The sequence below is a fragment of the Chaetodon trifascialis genome, chromosome 17 (genome assembly GCF_039877785.1).
Source record: "Chaetodon trifascialis isolate fChaTrf1 chromosome 17, fChaTrf1.hap1, whole genome shotgun sequence".
In the NCBI taxonomy this organism is placed as follows: Eukaryota; Metazoa; Chordata; class Actinopteri; order Chaetodontiformes; family Chaetodontidae; genus Chaetodon; species Chaetodon trifascialis.
Window position 1 is genome coordinate 20,650,514 of NC_092072.1, and position 23,673 is coordinate 20,674,186.

General features: G+C 42.5%; 1 protein-coding gene across 4 annotated transcripts in view; it reads right to left on the minus strand.

Annotated features, from left to right (window-relative positions):
* ptprua (protein tyrosine phosphatase receptor type Ua) overlaps positions 1-23,673 on the minus strand; it is a 180,541-nt gene that overhangs the window by 48,744 nt on the left and 108,124 nt on the right. For all 4 annotated transcript variants that reach the window (XM_070984234.1, XM_070984237.1, XM_070984236.1 and 1 more), the window contains exons 5-11: positions 21,219-21,334; positions 17,722-17,893; positions 16,034-16,327; positions 9,882-10,202; positions 5,840-5,949; positions 3,902-4,103; positions 329-431 (exon numbers count right to left, since the gene is read on the minus strand). In XM_070984234.1, coding sequence (XP_070840335.1) covers positions 329-431; positions 3,902-4,103; positions 5,840-5,949; positions 9,882-10,202; positions 16,034-16,327; positions 17,722-17,893; positions 21,219-21,334 — 1,318 coding nt within the window. The remainder of the gene's footprint in view (positions 1-328; positions 432-3,901; positions 4,104-5,839; positions 5,950-9,881; positions 10,203-16,033; positions 16,328-17,721; positions 17,894-21,218; positions 21,335-23,673) is intronic.

Genomic DNA, 23,673 nt, shown 5'->3' on the forward strand with positions numbered 1-23,673 from the left:
GACATGGTGAGGCAGGTTCCAGGATAGTGAGACTGATGTTTTTTTTTTTTTCAGATTTAGGTTCCTGGTGATGATGATGATGACCACGGCCAGATTGAGGAATAAATCCCTGGCAATTCATTTGAATCATTTCAAACATTCACTCTGAAATTGTAATAGAAAACCACTCAGGTTCTTCCTGCATTGTTCTTAAAAGGGTATCTGCTATGCAACAAACCTCCAGAACTATTTGCTGTAGAGAGCTCTTTCGACTGCAGCTATAAATATCACAGTGCGGGTGAGCACTGAATGAATGCTGGTGGAGGAGTGAACAGTGTTTTAGTTGTACCTGACAGGAGCCCCCCTTGCCAGGGCAGGGCGCAGCAGCACAGTGATGGTGCTCTCTGACTCACTCAGTGGAGAGGGGATGTCTTCATAGTCAAAGACCGGGGCTGAGAAGAGGAATAAAGCAGGAAAACCGCTCAGAAGAGTTAATGCACAATCAAAAAAAAGCACCGTGGAGGAAAAGCTGCATCATTTTGAGCCTTTAACTTTTGAATTTCCTGGAAAAGATCAAATGTGTGTTGTTTATTTGAGAGTTTAAAAAGACATGAAGCTGCACTTCTGCTTAGATATTTTAGTAATTTTTCCACCCCTACACGAAAAGATAGAGCGTGTTATCTTTATTCATTATCCGCAGACGTCCCTTGTGTATTACAGTGTGTGGAGGCCTCCCACACAGTGCCACTGACTGATGATGACTAGAAACAGCAGCCAACTACACAGAAAACAAGAGGCCCTTATAATATAATTAGGACAGATCTCAAAGCTGCACAACCTCAGCAAAGCTCTGGGGACAATGAGGTTGAGTGTTCGCATCTCTGTTTACTACAGGGAGTGAATTAACTGGAGTGTGTAGTGAAGCAACTGGCTACCCTGGTACAACAGATAAGCTGAAACAAAAAGGCTCCACAATGCAAGTGGAAACGTTTCTGCGTCGGAGGCATTACCGCTTGTTGTAAAAATCTGCTTGTGTAACCTGTCATCCAGAAAACACGCGCACACACACACACACACACACACACAGGCTTGCACACAAACAGCTGGGGTCTGCATTATCCAAAGCGGTGTCGAGGAGCGTTTGAGCCAGTGCATGTTAGGTGGTTAAATCCGCCATGAATTATGAAAAGACTAATAGTGCAACATTACACTTTCATGCTCGCTACCAAAACAGTGCAGGAGCTGGCTTCCCGCTGGGCTTTTCTGACAGCACAGCCAGGAGAGAGCTTGTGATACCGGAGGTTACGGTAGTTGTGATCCCACATAGGCCACCCTCTAAACCAGATGGAACAGGGACAGATAATAAGCAGGGATGGAGGACGGGCTGCATTATTTAAAGCGTGGGGTTACAACAAATAAAGGACTCCAGATTAATCTTTCTGGTGAAATTCATGGTGTTTAGATCCAGTGAGGCACATGTTTAATGATATTTTTCAAATAGTAAAACATTTATTTATCCAGTAAAAGCCAACCAAGCTCCACGATTTGCATCAACAATATCATGCTTCACAGGCATTTGGTTGCTGTGTGGCCCAGTACAGTCACTTCTATTGTACCACTGCAGCTCTACAGCAGCAGCTTTGAACAGTCTGATCATCAGCAGGATGATATTTAAATAAGTGTTTCAAAAATGATCCATGTGAGCTGATCTATATAGAGCAGGACAAAAACCTAAATATATTCATATGAAATGGAATTAATAGTATTTGTAGACGCCTCAAAACAAAAAACAGCTGCTTGCTCCCACAAGACTGCGAAGCTGACACTCTGAGCTGAACCTGAACGGGGAGCTTTGATTGGATGCGTAGCACTTTTGGTTGGTTGTGGACAGAGGCCTGAGGAGGACTGAGCACAAGTTAAAATGACAAAAATATAGTTTCACTCTATATTCTGTTAATTTGGCACAAAAATTATTCACTTTTAGAGAAAAGAGAATGTGTGTGCTGGTTCGTGGTTAAAAGAAGGATATCACACTACTTTAGCAATAGCTTCTGACACAACAACAATCTGGCTGACACAGATTCTTCACAGATTCACTGCAATTCCAAAAAAGTGGTGACACTGTGTAAAATGTAAATAGAACAGAATGTGATAATTCCTTTAAACATAATTAAGTAGATTAAATTGTAAACAGTCAAAGACAACACATTTCATGTTTGACCGTTTTTTTTAAATATCTGCTTGTTCTGAATTTGATGCAGCAACACGTTTCAAAGAAGTTGAGACAAGAGCAATTAAAGACTGGGACACCAACATCACCCACTTTTCTGGGCCCAAACTCATCTGACATGGGAAAATAGAAAAGTGTACAATGGTCTGATGAGTCCACATTTCACACTGGTTTTGGAAATCATGGTCCATCCAGGTTTTTAGCAGCGTTCAGTGAAGATCCAGCTCTTTGACGGTACGGTGGTGTGTTAGAGCCCATGGCATAACCTGCACATCTGTGAAGGCACCATTAATGCTGAAAGGTGCATACAGGCTTTGCTGCCATCCAGACGACATCTTTTCCTGCTTATTTCAGCAAGACAATACCAAACCACACTCTGCATATTACAGCAACTAGCAGGCTGGCCTGTCTGCAGTCCAGACCTGTCTCCCATTGTGAGTGTGTGGTGCATTAAGAAGTGCAAAGTATGACAACACACATCTCAGACTGTTGAGCAACTGAAGTCGTATTTCAGAAAGAATGGGAAAGACTTTAGCTTTCAAAAGCAAAATCAGCATCTGCAGTTCAAACACCGAGTGGCCCAGTCCCACCTTTGGAACATGTTGCAGGCATCAAATTATAAAAAATATTTACCAAATCATTGCATTTTGTTTTATTTATGTTTCACACAGTGTCTGAAACTTTTTCGGCATTGGAGTTGAAAGTATAGATTGTTTTAGGCATTTGAACAACACAAAAAAAAGGCTTGGAATGGCAGCCTCTGAGGTTTCAAGCTTGGCACTCTTCCTCAGGCAGCATCAAGAGGTTTATACTGATGTATCTCCAGAAATGAAAAAAGGAGAGAGTGATACCTGACCTGTTTGGGGAGCCTACTTTTCACTATATCTGTATGGATTCCTGGAAAAAAGCAAATCATCCACAAACTCTACAAACTCCCAGTATTTTTCTTCTGGGAAAACATCACAATAGCATGTGATGTTTCATTTGAGTAAACACAATTAGTGAAACAGCTCACAGATATCCATTTGTAGATGAGAGTGTTTCACATTCCCTCCAGGCACATTTTCCAGACCGATCCCAAGATCCATACCGGCAACCTCTTCGCTCACAAACACTGCTGCTCTAATTTCTCAGCTGCTGCGTTGCCTTTGAATGACAAACACAGACTCGGTTTGCGGTGATGTTGGCTGAATAAAGCTGTTTTCACTCAAACCGCTGAAATGGAACATTTGTAGTCCACTATAATTCAGGTCTGCCGTGATTTCATGAAATGATGGCAACGCATGTCTGAAAGCTGTGAGAAAATAATGGTTTGTATAATTTAAAAGTGTATGCGTAATTTAATCAAAAGCTCTTCAAACAAGGGGTATTACAAGTCATTATTTAGTGTTCCTTGCTATCATCTGCAAAGGCTTTGAGTAAAAACACACTTTTTGTTTGGAAAAATAACATTTTTTTCTTTAAAGTGGCATCGTCACAGTGACTGAATTATGTTTTATTAGCATACATTATCAGTATATTTGAACACTCTGCTGTTGTTGCCATTCAGGGCCAAACCCAGTCACATTCTCTCTCTCTCTCTCTCTCTCTCTCTCTCACACACACACACACACACACACACACACACACACACACACACACACACAAAACTACACAGTATGACTGAACCCAGCAGTCAGCACGAGGCCTCACCAGAGATGTTGGTGGTGATCTCAGTGAGCGCTGTCTGGCCAAACCCTTTAGCTGTTCGGGCCCGAACCGACACCAGGTAGGTGGTTCCAGGGTGCAGTCCAGAGAACATGTGGTACGTCTCGTTCCTCAACTTGGACACTGTGCGGCGAGGACCCGGCACATTGATGCCAGGGTCTGACGACTCAATACTCTGGTAGCTGATCTGGAAACAGGGAAAAGATGGATTAAAACAAGTTTATAGGCATGCAAACAGCTCGTTGAGGTTTTACTTAGACATGGCGATGCTTTGTGCTACATGCTAATGACAGCATGCTAATAAGTTTACAATGACAATGCTGACATGTTAATGTTAAGTAGGTATAATATTTAGCATTCTGACGATCTTCATTTAGCATGTTTTTACGTTTGCTAATTAGCAGTAAACACAAAGCAGAGCTGAGGCTGATGGGAATGTATTGGACATATTTAAACGATGACCTGGTGCTAGAAAATTTAGAGATCAACAAAGTTCATCCTGAGGGGAAAATGGGCGTTTGTATCAAAATGTGGGTATCTGTATTACATTTCACAGCAGACGATCACAGTTTAAAGCGGTGGACCGACCAACAGGCCGACACTGCCATCCCCATAGCTGTAGTGAAAATGAACTGTGGCCCATTACAAGCTCTTGAATTCATGGAAATGATCAAACTTTCAGAAATGTCTAAATTAGGTCTTTGGCTGCCAACTTGTTCAACTTGTTCCTGCACATGTTCAAATGAAGCCATACTAAGTATTTCCCAATTTATACAACTGTTAAATCAGAAGAAATCTTACAGTATAAGCCTGTGGACTACTGGTAATATGACTCACAGCCTTATTTATCACACTACCTGAAAGACTGCATTTAGATTGCATTTAATTCAAACGCTCTCTCACAAGAAATGTCCCTTAATTAATCTTTGGACAACTGTAAAACGATGTCTCACAGCACAGATCTAATACATCTTCTGCTGCAGTTATCTGCTGATAATCAGACTCAGGTAGATTCTGTCACGTCCTCGTTCTACAGTACAGCACTGTTGGCACCAATAGGAATTGGCAATTGTTTTGTCATGATACCTGGTATTCCTTAGATGACAACGTCCTTGCATCAGAAAAGAGATTGCTGATAAGAATTTCAAATGCAAGGTTTTATGCATTTTCCATAATAGAATTGGTCTGGAGCTCACAGTAATGCCATGAGTGTTGGTCATGACAGACAGCGGAAAAGTTGGGACATTACTGATGTGTTTTGATGTGTTATTCTTGCTACAAAAATAAGAAACTTTTTTTTAGAAATGACGTACAGTTTGTCAAGGTTGTATGAAGATTAACCAGGTGGTGTCCCATATATGGAAATAACCCCCCTGGTACCAAAACACATACTGACCGATATCACTTCCACGAGAATAAAGCTCCAAAGCCCATACTGAAAAGGTCTACGGGTTGATATGGGACCATCAATAATTAATTAGAAACATTTAAAGTTGCCCCCTTGTGGAGGCATCTCTTAGGCAAATAAGTAATTAGAGTGGTTGTCCCCCATGTAATTACAGCCTGAAGTCTGTGCCTCAGCTTAATTACCATATGAACATGTACAGTAAATCCCATGAACTGTGAAAAGTGGGTCCTCCCCACTCCAGTGGCTCAGGCTCATGTGTGCTACCAGTGTTTGGGCAAGAAACGGAAAAAAAAACAAGCCTGGGGGAAATCAAAGAGGGGGAGCAGTGCAGTCTTTAAAGTGAGCAGAGGAGACTTTTCCTTGATTTGAGTCATTATACTGAGGGAGGATGAATAAAATAGATACTGGCAAGGGGAAAATAACATCCTACACCTGGAGAGGATTAGTGTGTATGAGAAGGCAGCCGAATGGTTGTGTATCGTGGATTCTTTTGCATGACTAACAAAGTCCCCTACCTCGTACTGTGTGATGAGACCGTTGGGCTCCACGGGCTCCTCCCACTTAAGGAAGATCATGTCGTCGAGCGGGGTGAAGGTCAGGGACTCTGGAGCGATGCCGCCAGGAACTATAGCAGGGGAGAAAAACAACCTCTGAAACAAACACTCTGCTCAGGTCTCAAGTTAATGGACTCTTGCACAGGCACCAGGGGGTAAAAACACCTTTGACAGAGTGAAAAGGCACAGGGCCAGGGAGGGATGGAGCAGGACGAAAAACAGGGATCAGAGAGACAGAGCAGAAGGGAGGTGATGAAAGGAAACTGTGGACTGGCTTGCTCTCAGCCCTCAGGATGAATTGAGATTCTGGCTTCTACTGTCTGATAACGGAGCACCGTGTCTTGGAGGATGACAGTCGATTTTTCTTCTTTAGCACCTTACTGACAGCAAAACAGCAAAGTAATCCAACCTGTGAACTGCCTGAGTACTGCTCTGCATTTTTTTTTTTTTTGGCTTAATGAGATGCATCTCCTTAAAGGAGAACACCTACTCTTTTTGTGCCTGAAGTGCTGGACAGTTTCCTAAGTTCTGAGAATACATAATCATTCGCAGTGCATTGTTGGCTGCGGTGCTTTGTGGCAATAGCCTTCAAGCATTAACATGTAACAAAATAGAAAGTAAGAGAGCTCTAAAGTTTAGAGAGTTAACTAAGCCTGATAGTTTTGTGCATGGAAGTGGAACAATGCTCTTCAAACAGGCTTTGAAGTAGCAGTGACTGTGTGCCCTGTTTCTCAGGAAAGCAGCTGAAGTTCAGATGGATCATGAGAGACTGTGGATTAAACAACAGTTGCTCACCTGAAAGGATTCCAAAATAAACCTGGCTACATCTACGTGAGAGTGAATCATATTTCCATTTTAAAATGGAGGAAGATCGAGGAAAATCTGCCTCCGCCAAGCAGACAAGATGCAGTTACGTCCATGTTTGTCAGACTCGTGTCATATATGGAGGGAAGACTTTGAAGGAATTTAATAAAAGGTATTATGTCCTTTTTTGGTGAAATGGAAGTTATCTCTATATTGATGCGTATGATTCCAGTGAATAACTTCCAGTGAGGAACATGCTGTGTTCACGTAGAGACTGTCTCTACAGAGGAGTTCAGAGGACTGACAGAGAGCTTCATCACATGGTGCAACAACAATCACCACCTGAAGCTCAATATCAGCAGAACCAATGAGCTTTTGATGGACTACAAATATTCAAATTCGGATTGTTGCTGCAAAGAAGCTAATTCTAAAACGTCTTAATTTTGGCAGCACAGAAGATACAATCAGCACAGGTGGACACAAAGATTAGTGTCACCAATTCAGTATCTGAAAAAATGTGAAATGTGCTCACAGTCTGCCTTCTGTTCCTCAGCTATGGTGTTGAATAATGACCTGTTGTACTGTTTTGCACTGTTTTTAGTCATTATGATGTCACAGTGAAGTTGACTTTTGACAAATTGGATATAAAATATCACCACCTCATCACTTTATCCTATGAGACATTTGTGTGAATTCTTGTGATAATTAACACATGAATTCTTGAGTTACAATCAAAAAACCTGGTTTGTGTGGTCACAGTGACCTTTGATCACCAAATTCTAATCAGTTCATCCTTGAGTCCGTGAACATTTGTGCCAAATTTCAAGAAATTCCCTCAAGGCACTCCTAAAACATGACATCGCGAGACTGGGATGGATAGACAGACAGACGGACAGATGACCCAAAAACATAACGCCGGACACGGCTGTCGTTTATGTGGAGGCAAAACAAAAGCACCACTCAAACAATCATCCCTGACCACCTACATCCACATTATCTGATCCACTTTTCCTGCAGGTAAAACTGAAAGACAGCTCCCCTGAGAGGGCCAAATGATTGTTCTGCAGTAGTAGTATTGTACCACAGTAAGTCTGGTAAGCATGGCCACATTAAAAGAGAAGTCCACAAATGTATTATTGCACTGCTATAACATGGTCAGATACATCGATGGACAGTGAAAAAGTATAAAAATTGATGCGGAAGACCACTGATACTGCGTAATTTATTCCATGCATTCGTCTTGCTTGTCAAAACCTAGTGCCTACATTACCCACAGTGCAACTCAACTGCAGACAGTTCAGTCAAAGGCATATTATGCTGGCAGTGACTAATGAAGCCTCAAGCAGCCGGCTGCAGAGGTCTGCTCTAACTCCACATGTGGACATTCATCAGACCTCACACAGTTCTGGAAGGACACGACTTTTCCACTTTTTCAGTAGTATTTCCCAACACATGTAAGCATACTTTGATGTGATGTGCAAAAGAACTGAAAACACAGAAAACATAGTTTCAAATCAACTATAAAGCTTTGACATTCCCAGAAATTAACTTGTCATGTCATTATTACCAAAAAATATAATGGCCCAAACTGACAAAAAAACAAACAAACAAACAAACAAACAAACAAACAAACAAACAAACAAACAAACAAACAGAATTATCCTCACAATGATGAAGCTAGGCAGCCTTTTGTGCTTGGTGTTTGCATGTCTTTTGTTTTATTTCTGTTTTTGTGTTTCATTGCCGGCTACTTACAGTACACTAAAGTTACTTCTACTTTTTCAAACTCTCCTGAGGACTGGTTACAAATTAGCTTCATGCTGCTGTACATGCATAAAAAACTGTGAACTACGGCCGGTGCTTGACCATCGCTGTGCAGTGTAGTGTAATGCTCCCAGTGCTTAAAAAAATGCTGCCGGTGACTTTTTAATTCTAAAAAGATCTCCGTGTTTGCAAGAGTGTTAGCCTCAGAATCTGAAGCTGAGGCAGGCACAGCAAACAAGAAGAAAATCCTGCTGTATTCATGAATCCCTCACAGCCGAATCTGCTATCTCCGAGCAGCATCAACACAGCATAAGCAAAGCGCTACGCCAGTGTTTGATTGTTGAGCCCAACAGGAAGCAGGCAGGAGGAACTGTCACCGGCTGCGGCTCAATTACTGTAGTTGTGAGGGTGATGGCAGCTCTCCTTGTGACAGGGGGATTGGGGACTGTCAGACTGGCATTCAGTGGCTCAAAAGCAAAACTTTCCATTGGTGCTGACATTCAAAATATCAAGTGAAGTGGTGGAAAAAAATCCCCCAATCATGACTTGTTTTTTGACACGTTTGAACTTGTCACTTCCTAACCAGTTAAATCTGCTGAATAAGTTTACAACAACACGCTGCTTTCTGTACATTACTTTGTTTATGCTAATTCATTTCCTCCTGCCCATAAGACAGCAATGTGTAGGTGCTGATAATCAAGAGGGCTGCCTGTTTTTCTTTCATCTCTTCCACTGCTTGGTATTTTCAAGTGTTGCTGTAACAATATCACAAAAAACATTTTGAAGGTGCAATGGAAAAAAAAAAAGGCTGCTGGTTTCATATCATAGCCGTCATTCCCTCTCACTCGCTCCATTGGGTCAAGAATATCCATAAGTGCCATTCAATTACACTGAAAAGCCTTTCTTATTCAACATAACAATAAGTGTTTGACCTTCTGTACTTCCACTCTCTGAGAATTTGCATTAGAATGTGCCTAATCTGCTGATGTACACAGGAAAATATTAATACAAAGATAAGCAAAATCATTTTACCATTTTGCTCGCGGCCACGGCCCGAGCTGATTAATGTTCCACTGGTCTCTATTTAAAAGGCTGATCTTCCATTTAGTTACGCTGATCCAGCTTATTTTGTGAGTCAATATTTGTGTTTTATCGCTGGTACTGGGTGACTAAAGGCATGGATTTGTGTAAGCGGTGCACAGTAATTATCTGAGCATGAAGACGCATGCACAGAAAACTAGAAATTCAAGAAGGTCTTAAGCCAGAGCTGAGTAGCTACGACAATAACCAGTCTGAGTGCAAACATAAAAAAACAGCCCTGTTTTCCATTGTGATGTTGCAGTTGCAGGGAACAATTGCATGGCACATTTCAGCAAACCCTTGCATCTGATGTCCTGTCTGCTGTTGACTGGGTGAAATAAAAGTGCTCACTCACTGTCTTCCTCCGTCTGGAAGGTCACCTCTCTGCTCTCCTTCTTGCCTTCGGGGTTGGCCAGCGCCAGCCGGACGTGGACCGAGCGGAAGGGCGGCAAGTCTCTCAGGGTGAAGTGAGACATGTTCCGCTCCACGGACAGGCACTCTCTGACGGTGGCGTTGTTCCCTCCGCTGCCCCCTGTTGGCATGGAGTAGCGGTAGCAGAGGGACAAGGTGTAGGTGTGACAGCGGGTGAGGTTGTAGCCCAGCGGCTCCCACTGAAGGGCCAGCTGCCGGGGCTGGATCTCTGAAGCTGTCAGACCTCGCAAGGCACGCATGGGCTCTGAGGGACAGGAAGCAGAAATCATATCAATAAAGAGCAAACAGTGAGCTCATATTTACAAACGGGAATCCAAAAGAAAACTGTCATTGCTCACTGACAGCATTTTGTTTCTCAGTGTCAATACTCAAACATTTGGATAAATTCAGTAAATCTACCATGTTGCAGGAAAAGCCTTTCTCAGATTGACAAATTTCAGATAAACAATACCTAAAAACATCTTTGAAAAAACCTCTGGCTCTGCAGCTGCTAAACGCTCCACTGTGTTCACCAGCTTTTGCTAGTTTTATCTTCTGTTTGCTGCTGGGCAGTTGGTGTACAGTGGAGTTTTTCCAGAGCTTTTCACTTCACCGCCTACTGCTGCTGGGAAGGAGCAGCGAGACTGAACCAAAGCAGGAAGGTCGCACATTGTAAAAACAAAACTAAAAGATGCAAATCATTAAGGGAAACTGCAGAGCTGACAATAATTCTCTTTGAGTTCATCTCTACAAGTGAACTGCATTCGAGGTTATCAACAGTGTGGCACGAATTCACAGTGAGAAGCTGAGTGACAGAACTCTTGACCCATGAGGTAAGTGATGTTCACGACTTCACTCAGATGGAATATGAGATCGGGCTGCACGGTGGCGCAGCAGGTAGTGCCTCATAGCAAGAAGGTCGCAGGTTCGATTCCCGAGTGGGGCCTTTCTGTGTGAAGTTTGCATGTTCTTCCCGTGCATGCATGGGTTCTCTCCGGCTTCCTCCCACAGACCAAAAACATGCTCATTAGGTTGATTGGTGACTCTAAATTGCCCCTAGGTGTGAGTGTGAGTGTGAATGGTTGTGTGTATGTGCCCTGCGATCCACTGGCGACCGGTCCAGGGTGTACCCCGCCTCTCGCCCGTTGACAGCCGAGATAGGCTCCGGCCCCCCCGCGACCCTGAAAGGGATAAGCGGCATAGAAAATGGATGGATGGAATATGAGATCGATTGGCTGATTGATGCAGTGCAGTATCATCAATTTACACTTCAACCCTTTCTTGGAACCATGAGCTTTGACTTCAAGAATTAGTTACCAAGCGGTCACGACCAGCATTGTTATTTTCACCATCACCCTGAGGGGCAGGGTGAGCAAGAGGTTTTCCAGACATTCAGAAGGACCGTGCAGTCGAATCACTGCACAGTCACCTACTTGAGGTTGTTCAGACGATGATGATGCCTCTTGAGGTGTTGGAGGTATTCTGAGCACGTCTAATTAGAAGGAGACCTAAGGGCCACACATGCCATCAAGCCTGAGAACCTGGACCTGAACCTGGACGTCTCCCTCAACGATGGAACTGGGCAGACAGCCGTCTGGCTACTGGATGTTGACTCAAAACAAAATGGATGGAGGTGTGGATGGAAAACCATGATCAGTGTATTTCTAGTTCACGGGGATGAGATGCTGTTCTCTGTTGTAGCACAATTTTGTGATTCGTGCTTACAAGACAACTATATTTTCACCTAAAAATCATTCCCGGTACAGCTTAAAAGAGGAATACTGTTGGGAAAAAGGAGACGGCAACAGTTGCAGCTGACTTTACAAGCTTACACCACGAGGTTATAGAGGGGTGAATCAATGAAAAACATAAAACTGCCTGAAGAAGTAGCACACAACACAACATTCCACATTCCCATCTCTCCTAACATGAACGAGTTCGGTAAGAGACCAGTGCACAGCCTTGGCAGAGAATCAATTGTGAACGGCTGAAGCCTAATTAATGCTGTCATGTGTGAAAGCTGTGATTGCAGATCTCCATGTCCCTGTCACGCAAAACGTCCAGTTCAAGCACACAGGGGGTTATTTCTGTCCTGTAGGCTGGCCTGAAACTTCAAGTGTACTGCTGAGACATTAGATACACCAAGTGGAGGGCAATGCCTTCAGCATGGCACAGGCTGGCAGTGCAGAGCTGCAGACGGCTGGTGGGCTGGACTGGGGAGGCAATAGCTCCAGCCCCGCTGCTTCACTAAACATAGATCAAAAGCTGCAGCATAAATGAACGAAGCACTGTCAGGAAGGAGACATCAGCTCTGAGGGGACAGAGACGAGACAGAGAAGGCAATGTCCTGAGAGTCCTTGCTGATTTGGAAGATATTTGCTCTTTCCCAAAAGGGCGAAACAGGCAGAGTTTGTTTGATTTGTGTCTTCACAGCTGATACTGATACAAGCAAAAACCTTCCCATGGAATAGCATCAATCAATCATACAGTAAAACTTTTTAACAATATCAGCTCTGTAAAGCAGTCCAATCCTGCTAAAACCAGGCCTGCCACCAGAGGCACACTGGGTGAATGTGCAGTTTCTGCTCAAGACACAATTACTCATCATTACTGCAGCGCCGCAGCAGGCTCGGCCCTGTCCTCGCCACCCGCCAGACCTCCACCAGTCCTGCCCCAAACTGACATTCAGCTTGATTAGCCTAATCAGAGGGATTCGCCAGAGGCGGAGGGGGTGAAGGAGGGATGAGGGGGAGGCTGCACAAGAGAGGAATAGGGGAAGTGAAGAGAATGAATGAGGAAGAGTCCCGATGGGTCTGCACATTTCATCTCATCCCCTCATCCACATTCTTAACAGCTGCCTCAATGAGCCGCCACTGAGGCCTGTCCCTCATGCCAGGAGCTATGTAGGAATTACGATGGGCTATCAGTGCAGACCCTGATACTCACCATGGAAGCCCATGGGCTTTGGACTGACAACATGTCTATTCTGAATGAGTTTCTGCAGGTATAAATATCTTGAAATTTAACCTCTCATATTTAAATCATGTTGATGTTCCCTGGCTGATACAGAGGATATTCTCCTGTAAAGGATTTCAACATTCTTGCTATAAGTTACAGTTGAACGCATCTTGAATTTATGAGAATTTAGCTGAAAAGAAAAGAAAAAAAACTGACAGCTGCCAAGTGCGTGACCTCACTAAATCCAGCAGAATAGATAATCAACCCCTGTTAACTTGTCTCCCACAATCACGTACACATTCCTGTATACGCATTGAGGAGAGACAAGCACTGATTAGAGAGAACATCAGAAACTGCCTACTTTATGACCTCCACGCATCCGACCAGTCATTTTCAGATGTGGTCGTCCTCTGCATGGTTTTGGAAAGGGGGTTAGACACTGTTAGACAACCAAACAAGCACTTCATTATAAGAATATTGAAGCCTTGAGACCAACTTTCAAGATTGTTTCATTTTCCTTCAAACAAAAAATCTGTCCATCAGAATAACTTGAAATATGCTCTTATGCTCATACAGTAGTTGCTGCAATCAAGAGACAGGAAGCATGAATGCTACGGTACATGAATGGTGCATCTGTACTCATGCCCAGGTCATTTAATGGTAGCCACACAAAAAGCATGAACACCGGGGGGAAAAGCAAATGGGCACATCATTCATTTAGCTTCTGAACCGGGCCTCTGTGTGGCTGGTCACCCTCCACAATGGCCCCATGGGATTGCAATCCTCTGCACCAGTCAGTATGAAATGTCACACTCAACGACTGTCCAAAAAGAGGAGTCACTGTGCTAAAAGACATGGCTCTCTGTGACACATTAGGAAGACAAATTCATCCAGAGTTTTGTGTCACAGGGCCTCTGCTGTCTGCTGCTTTCTCCCCGGGGATAAAGCTTCAGATGAGCAATGGGAGTTGACAGGAGGTGGGCGAGTGGAAGACACTGACGAGCGTGGATCAAAGAGCGTGGCAGGTGACAGGGACGTCATGCTGTCTGCTTGACAGAGTGGCAGGGTGCCTTTTTCACCCGGATGAGCAGCATTGCGGCTAAAACACAGATGAGAGGCAGCGAGAAGACCCTGTCCTCTGCTCTCATGACATGAGCTCCTTATTACCACACAACTAAACTTTCCTTGAACTAAACTTTCCTCTGCAGCTGGGTTCAGACCAGTCATTAACCCAAGGTGTGGCGCTTCAACTATGAATCTTTACACATTGTCTGTTGTTTTCACACTCCCACAATCCTTGTCTTGCATGTAAATGACTGCAAGAATACCTCGATTCCTGATTTAAATATGTATTTTTATAAGTAAGCCCAGGATACATAAGAAGCATCAGACACCTTCCATGCCGCAATGACAACAAACACACCTTTTGTTCTCAGTGGCTACAGGCAAACTACAAGTTGTTAAGTGATGCATCAAAACAGTTTGATGCAGCTCCCAGCTGCAGCTCAGAACTCAGGTGAATCTCAGAGCATAAGAGAAGGAACAGACTTTGATAACAGTCTGTTTCTTGTTATGTGCCAATTCTAGAAGTATTCAGTTCGCAGTGTGCATGAGTGATGTCATAGCATGCAGGCGAAAATCTGAAATATGTAACTTCCAGTGTCCGGTCGTTTCAAAATGAGCCGTCTAACATTTCTTGTCAACGCCTTTGACTCAATGAAGTATTCCACTGTGAGAGAAGTGGCTCCAAAATGTGCCGTGGCTTGAAGCAATGAAATCTGGTGCAAGATACGTTTTACACAGGCTGACAAAATGTCATTCATTATTTGATAAGCACCAAAACAGTAACATGCTAATCAAACTGAAAAGTGCAGTCGCGCACTAAATGGTGAGAGAAGTTGGATGGAGAACAACAGCAAGCTCTGTGTAATGTTTTTCTCCTAACATTTCAGCAGGCCAAAAGTGCACGTGGTATCTCTTCCTATGCAGATCTGCTTTACTGAAGAGACTAAGAGTGAATGTCAGAGGTGCATGTCACTCATTGATATGCATCGCACAAACTATCAGTGCCAAGGTAAGAGCAAGTTTGCAGTGTGCTGAATTTTGAGGGCTGGTCTTCTCTGGGTCAAAGGACATCACAAAAAGCAAGCAGCGGAGGACAGCGTGAGGCTGGCATGCATTTTTATAGAATTATTCCTGAGTCCATTAATTGATTAGTCAGTCGACTATTAATGAACTAGCACCTTGTAGTTGGGATTAATTGGCTTTTGGCACCATCACTATCTCTTCACTCCAATCCATGTAGTAAGTGTTGAGATATTTCAGTGTGGAGCAAAGCAGTGAGGCGACACACACTGCCACCCTCAGAGCCATGCAGCTAGATAAAAACCCACTCAAAGGGCAAAATGCACAACGCTTATATTTCTAAATTTTGTCTCTGCTATTGATTGGAATAAACATGATCCACGTTTTGGCTCAACAGTTTCCAATAAGCTTTGCATGTATGAAACCGTGCATGTGCAGATTCCAAACATGGTTACAAAGAAAGACTAAATCACACTCAATAAAGTCGTGTGTGACTGATGTCTGCCTGCTCGGTTTTAACTGAATTTCGACTCAGAGAATAAGTGTAAGAGTCTTGATGCATACTGTGTTGATCATGTTTAAAGGGTGAAGCCATTCACAAAGCAAAAATGTATTTCCAGCTTCTAGATTTGCTGCTTTTCAATGTTATTGTAAACTTGCAATGAACATTCTGTACTTTCTGACATTTATAGACTAATTAATTATTGATTTACAGAAAAAAAATCAGCAGATCAAGCAGTTGTGAAAGTACCTATTAGCTTCAGAGGCAGTCTAGAGGCAAAAATGCTCTGATCGAGGTGAATCTAGTGCTCATCTTAGTATGGATAGAAAGAGCAACTTCCTGATATTAGTCTCTTCTTCTCTTGCCCTTTTCAATGCATTTTAATAAAAGAAAACCAACTACAACTAAAGCCCTGCCCACTGAGGTATATCCCTCAGGATTATCTCCTGAGCCACAGCAGCTCTGTCTGTGTTTGTAACTAAAACTAATTTGCTCCATTGCCATGGATGCTATGCAGAATCCTGGAAGACTCCATGCTTGATCTGACTCACCTGCACACTTTGTCCTGCTGATCAGAGGGGGTCCAGGTGCTCCGGTGCCCCCCTCCCCAGGCCGGGTGAGCAGCACACTGATGCGATACTCTGTGTCTGGCTCCAGGTGCCAAACCTTATAGGTGAGTGAGCCAACACCGTGAGTCTCTGTCCACATGGACTGGCTGGCGCGGTACTGGATTTCCCGGCGAATGACTGGCCCGTCCCCAACGATGGAGTTGGTGTTGAGTTGGATGATTAGATAGGTAGGGCCTGCCCGCAGGAGCTGGGGGGGAGCAATCGGTGTCGGAGGCACTGCAATACAGAATGCCATCTCATTACACTGTAAATATTAATATAATCCTATTCGAAGAAGCTGTTGATATTGTTTATGAGCAATACTACTGAAAAACAACAGGAAATTATGAAAATGCATCCTCACAAACACAAATGAAAGACAGTCATACATTTTTAGCAGAAAAGAACCAAGTCATGCTCACAGAGAAGAAGTCAAGGATTTCTGTCAGTGATTTTTCTCTTTTTTGTTTCACAGATTCAATAACATTATTTCTGCTCTGGTAGAGCATCGAGTCATAAAAATCTTTTAATCAAGACTATGAGAGAGAGAGAGAGAGAGAGAGAGAGAGAGAGAGAGAGAGAGAGAGAGAGAGACACTCTTGAATGTTGTAAATTCTTGATTTTCACTCTAATGATGCTGAATAAGAGCTTATTTGCATGAATAATTATATAACTAATTCTGCCCTCTGCGCATAAAAAAAACCTCAGCTTTGATGGATAATATGACCCTTATCAATGTAGTGAACATCAAATGAATTCATCACATGATGTTGTGATGCGTGAGGTGAGGCGAGGTGAGGTGAGGAGAGGTGAGGTGAGGTGAGGAGAGGTGAGGTGAGGTGGTTGTTGACTAATACAATGCACAGCGACTACGCCTGCCTCCAGAACGTTTTATGACCTGATTTATGAAAACGTGAAACAGGAGACACTGTGAATGCCTGATGGTGTACTTAAAGGGTTAGGGTAACCCTAACCCTAACCCTATTTAGCATTTTTAAAACATGTTAACGTGCTTTCTGCTTGAGAGTGAGAGTGAGTGTTACTGTAAATTGAGCTGCAGTCAGGATACTGTTAGCCTAGCTTAGCATAATGGCTGGAGTCAGGGAATCAGCTAGCTCCATCCAAAGTTCAAAAATCACTTCATCTTTGGTCCCTCTCTTTACCTTTTTAGTCATGCATGGGGTAAACAACTGAAATATGACATGTTAATTAGTCCTCTTTCCGTGCACCCAGTCTTAATGCTAAGCTAAGCTAACCACATCCTAACTCCTAATTAGTATCAATCTTCTCACCTCACTCTCAGAACAAGAGCAAATTAGCAATTTCCAAAAATGTTGAACTATTTCTTTAACAGCACCTTGCCTGCCCGGCGCCTTACTGAGTAAAACCTTTTTTTCAAGGTCCATTTATTTGTTATTCTACAACACAGGGCTGCACGAAAATCCTGAAAATTAAATGCAAATTGTAGTCCCCTTTATGCTACTCAAAAAAACAGAGCTGCAAGGTTGAGAAATGCAAGTAATGTAATGAGTAACGTAACAAATGACAAGAAAAGTAATGCAATGACTCTATAAGTGAATGATGAGTAACTGATTACAAACACTTCACATGTTCCTGAATCTAAAGCTCACCTCTGACAATTAGTTCTCCAAAGTTGGAGACGGTGGCACCTCTGGGCGACAGGGTGATGCAGCGGTAGAGGTCCTGCTCCCCACGTTGTGCCTCCACCTGGAAAGTTGCCATCAGCCGTTTGTGGCTCAACCGAGACAGAAAGGGAGTGTCCAGCACCATGCCGTTTCTCCGCTGACAGCCAGACAAAGAGCACACAGAGCGAAATCAGCCGTGAGCACAACAACCCAACCACACGTTTACCCCAAGTCAACTCAAGTGATTAGACATGCTGTGAAGCAGACAGGAAGACAAAGGACGGTTGGAATTAGCTACACGGGATGGCAAGATAATAAATACGTGATAAATGTCACCAGTAACAACAGTGTTTTTGCTCGTGAGGCTGGTGTCACAGGCCTCCCGGGTTGTTGTCTGCAGCACAGGGGCTGGAGCTGACATCTCCTCATCCCTCGCCATGCTAATGTGTCAGCGCTCCAGGCACAGTGGCAATTGGCTCAACCAGTGGAACAGGAAATCAGAAGCCAACACAATGAGCTGTTCCAGGTGCGAGCTGCAATGTATGCAGCTCTCTCACGGAATAAACAGATTATCATGTATACTGTCCCCTGCTCAGGCTTTTTACGAGTAAGTGGGTTTGACATCTGCATGTTTAAATTGGTTTAGGGGAAAAAATGCAGCGCTGTTAGAAAATATGAAATTAGATGTACAGCAGCTGGGCACGGCTGCCTGTAGCTACAGATTATAACTCATTTTAACTTTCTCATAGGTGTCAATATAATCTGTCTCTTCTTTTCTACGTAAAAGCGCCATAGACTTTTTAATTTCTTTGGGACTTGTTTTATTTTCAGTTTGAAGTGACTCTTTACAGTACAGCATTGTACATTTTACATTCTGTACATTAAACATCCACATCCACCTGCAGCCTTTCAAACACAAGCTTCCATTTACCAAGTTTACTGTCATTCCTGTCTGGCAGCGAGCCCCACATCATATGATAATTAGGAGTTGGTGCAATAACTAATTAAGGTTTGGACTCAGAACACATTGATGTTAAAGATGTAAACAGCATCTGAGACAGGCGTCTGCAATTTGGGCCAGAGGACAGCGGAAGAAATGTGATGCTAATTGATTAAGAAGCATTATGCTAACAATTTGTTTGGACTACCTAAATAGAAGAAAGAGTGAAGGAGAGCAGCTACAGACTGGTCCAGAGAGGACCTCTACAGCACCAGGGAGATCAAAGAGAAAGCAGCAATTAGCAGACTCAGTGTTGATGATCAAACCAGCTCTGAACAACAAATGGAGGAACAGAAGCCAGTAATGGTTTGTGATATGTCTCAATTTTCTGCTGTTACCACTTCTTTTTTTACTTAATGAGAAAAGTAAGGTGCAGCTGAAGCCAGTGTTGACTTAGACTGAGAAGTTCACTGCAGCATGCTGTCAAATTACAAAAGACAAGCCTCGTATTGTTTGTTTGCATCTTCCTCTGTGTGCGTGTGTGCGTGTGTGCGTGCATGCGAGTTTGTGTGTGTCGCTCCGTCAACAAAGTCGCAAACTCTGAAACTGATAAAAATGGCTCTTTCACATGCCAATGATCTTCAAAGGCTTCAATTCAGAGAAGAGAGAGGGGGGTGTGAAATAAAATCGGGCGGAAACACAAGGGATGGATCACCAAGTATACTGAGATCTCATTTGCAAAGTGCCTTCTCCCTGCTGCCGTCATTTCAAAAGCACTTAGATGTGCAGGCTTCAAGGCCAGAGGAAGAGTGGAGGCATTCAGGGATGGATTTTTGAAGACTAATATTAGCTCATATTCAAACTAAGAAAATTGAAACTATTTTCAGTTGCTGCATGAGAGAAATGACTTTAGGGGCTTTAGTAAACTAAATGCCATCACAATCAAAAAGCTATAAAAGCAGAGGCAAAAACTTAATAATCTTCCAAACCCTCAAATGACTCATTTCCATGCAACAACACAACTATTAAAAGACAAACTCAGAGTCACAAACCTACTGCATTATTTAACATGATCAAATTACAATATTATTGCCTGTATTATGCTGATGGTTGAGATAATGGCTCCCATTATCTTTAATAACTACCACACAGTTCATCACAAGGTCAAAGGAGGTGACTCCCGCTCAATTTTGGATATTAACAGAGATTTAGCTTTGGTACATCCATTAAGTTGGGGGGCAGCTTTTAAAGAAGAAAAGCGAATGCAGCAGGAACTGAGATACCATGGCATGTAGTCATCTAGTATCTTACACCCACAATGCAACTAATACGTCTTTTCTTTAAACCCTCTTTGAATGCATACAGCTTTCAAACAAGCTTTCAAGCCCCAAGCTTGCAATGCAGGCTTTCAAAACTCCCTCAGAGCTTCTAGTCAGGTTTCCCTCCAAATGTGATGCAAATTTCAATAGAAGTTCCAGAAAATGCAAATGATGTCCATTTCCATCCGTTACCGTTACGTGAATATTAGGAGTTGGTTGGCTGAGACAAACAGCTGATGGCGCTAATTCAACAGCTGGGTGCCAGGTTGGCAATCGAACGTCAAACAGTGGAAAATGATGTAGAGAACATCATGGAAATGTGCTATGATTTATTCACTAACACTGTTTCTGTTGGACTTTGTCACATTTCATCTTTATCGATATTCCAACCTCTCCACCTCAGCTAAGTGTAGAAACTCTTTTGTGATATGCTGGCGTTTCCACATAGGTTTCTTAATGCATAAAATGCATTAAAATACACAGGTATCCTCAGGTACCAGGAATATTTGTTTGCTGTTGAGTTTGGGAACTTGGGATCAAGTTTCTGATTATACCAGTGATCACATAGCATTTACATTTCTGTTAGTTCTTCAAAAGCTGCTTCCTGTAAGGACATTCTGGAATTTAACACCCCCGGCCATACCATTACTTTAGGTATCTGTGAGACTTGGGGCAGTATTTCAAGATCATGCCATTACGAGGTCCTTTTGGATGTCTACTTTGAGGATGAGACACTCTCGTGAAGTTTACACCTTCTGTGATTGTCTCTCAGCAAAGGAAACACCTGGAGCAGCACACAACATACTGAAATTTCATTAAGCTTTAACCAATGATTCAATCAATCATGGTACTATCAGCTGTTACCAATCAATCTGTTTACCTGTGGAATGTTTCAAACAGGTGTTTTTGGAGCATTCCACAACTTTCCCGGTCTCGTGTTCCAACTTGTTTGAAATGTGTTGCTGGCATTTAAGTTGAGAATAAGCAGATATTTCCAAAAATCAATGAAGCTGATGAGGTCAAACATTAAATATATTGTCTTTGCACTGTTTTCTATCGAGCATATGTAAAAAGGGATTAGCAAATGATCACATCCTGTTTTATTTATGGCTTTTTCTGTGTCCTTTGTGTTGCTTCTTCTTCCTACAATCTCCAGTCCCTGATGCTGAGATGCTGGCTTGCCTGTTCAAGCAGAGATAATAAAAAAAACAACTCGCTCTCACCTCCAGGAGGAAGGGCTCACTCTCAGAAACTTTGCCCGTGGCGACACACTGGAACGAGGCATTCTGCCCGGCATTCACCTCCACGTCACCCAGCCGAGAGAAATGAGGCACCTTGTCTGTGGAAGGAGGGCACACGAGACACACACACACATACACGCACACACACATACACACACACAGTGATGAAAGTGGCACATCTGGAGCCGAGCATCACTGTCTAACTATATTAAACACACATATGTGAATTGTAATTTATTCAGAGCCTGTGCAGTGACTACACACACAGGACTAGATACAAGCTCACGAACATGAATGTATACACACAGCACAGTCACATATAAAAAACATGTGAGCATACAGTATATATACACACATACCCTGCAAATATCTTTATTCTTTATCAATTTTTAAAATATCAACTAAAGCTGCTTTGAAAGCAAGCTGAATCATTTCATCCCCACATACATTAAGGAAATATAGATCATAAGGGTGAATATGAGGCTAAATAAGATGGATGATTACACCCGCCCTTCCATACACAAATACGCCATTCAGTTTGATGGAGACACAGTTCCCTATGATCACAGAGAGATGCTTTCTTTCTGCTGCATCAACACATATTGTATTCTCCCCGCATCAGGAATCTTCTGAATCTAAAGTCTGAATTACTTTCAAAGCCCCGAAGAACACAAGAACACAAGTGAATCCTCATTCTGTTTATGCTAACTATCATAAATTTCAATAAAATATGAAATAGCTAACACTGAGATGCAAAACAGGGCTAATTTCACCAAATGACTCCACTGAACACTACTGTTCGCTTGCATAGATAAAGATGTGTACAAGGAATTTGCACGCTGAACTGCATGTGTGTTGTGTTTATCAAATGAAATACTCCGCACTTAGTCACACCAGTCCCTGCCAATACACACAAACAGCATTACATTTGTTTACTGTAATGTGTTCAACACCATATGGTAGTCAGTGGTAATACATAAACAAAGTCGCCTTTTAATGTAACATTTTTTGAGGAATCCTGGGGAGTTTTCTTGTAAACAAACACATTTAAATTTGCATTTTAACACTGTTTTTCCCTGAGGTCTAACAAACAGGTTGAATACATTTCCTTCTCCATAAAACATTTGCAAAAACGATTTTTGGAATATTTTGAAACTCGCAGTTTTCTTCACCCCGTCTTCTGCTTGCACAGTGCTACATTCCTGACGACCAACTGTCGGTGGAATAGTGTGGAACAGTCAGAAAAAACATGAGCACGCTGAGCCATGCTAGCAGAGCATGAGGAGATACAAACAAAACTAGAACATGACCATCAGAACATTGCTCCATAGTGCCTCTAATGGTCAACAACTCCAATGTAGAGGAGTGTTAGCCTAGTATTTTGAAAATTGTCCAAACACTTCATAATTTTTAAAATCATGTCATTTTTAAAATCATACATTCAGTAAATACAATTTGTACTACGAAAAGTGCAAACAGTCCCTGCTATTGGAGGGCACACAGCGCTATACAATTTTCAAACCTCCTGTTAACATGATTGACATAACAGCCATATATGAACGGAACTGCACAATGACCAATAAGGTTCACAATGTGACAGTGTTTTCTCAACTGTAGCTACAAAACCAAGAAAGATAGCTTCATAATGAATATCAAACGGTGGACAGATTACTTACATTTCCACTTTCAGTGCATCAAGAAGCAAGCAATGAACAGGCCTGTGCTGTAAATATTGCGACGTGTTATAGTCATGGCTATTATACTAAAGCACAGCGAGCATCGAACTTGACTTGTATCATACAGGCCTACCTTTCATGGCATGTTTGTTCTCTGCAGATTGTCAGAAGACGTTGTCATGAAGTGTAAAAAATGAAAGAGTACAACTCTTCTTCAGAAAAAGGCATCTCAAAAGATTGTCTGATGTGACAGTGGAAAGCTCTGCTTATCTGTCTACTACAGTTAATGATAATTAATTTATCTGTGTGAAAACCCATTCATTACCACTCTCTGTCCAACGGCATCACTGAACACCCTATTAATAAAATAATCTAAAAAACATATGAATGACTAACTATGAGTAAGCTATCACCAGTCTGGTTTCACATGGTGATTCAAACCCTCCGATATCATACTGGATAGATTTGTCAGGAAATGTAGCAAAAAGATAACAATATAATGAGAAAATAATAACCTCCATCATGTAAGAGATGGACCACAATAACTCCAAGTCCTGCAGTGGTGTAAACAGGATATGTTCTTGGGAAAATTGTTTCCACTGGACACCAATGTGATGGACAAAATTAAATTCTGATGCAGACGCCGGCACTATTCACACAACACACACTTTCATGCTTGGTTTCCACAGTAACCAACAGCAACATCTGGCTGAGGGTGGCATGATAGAAATTGCATTTCACATTTTTCCTATAGCTCATTT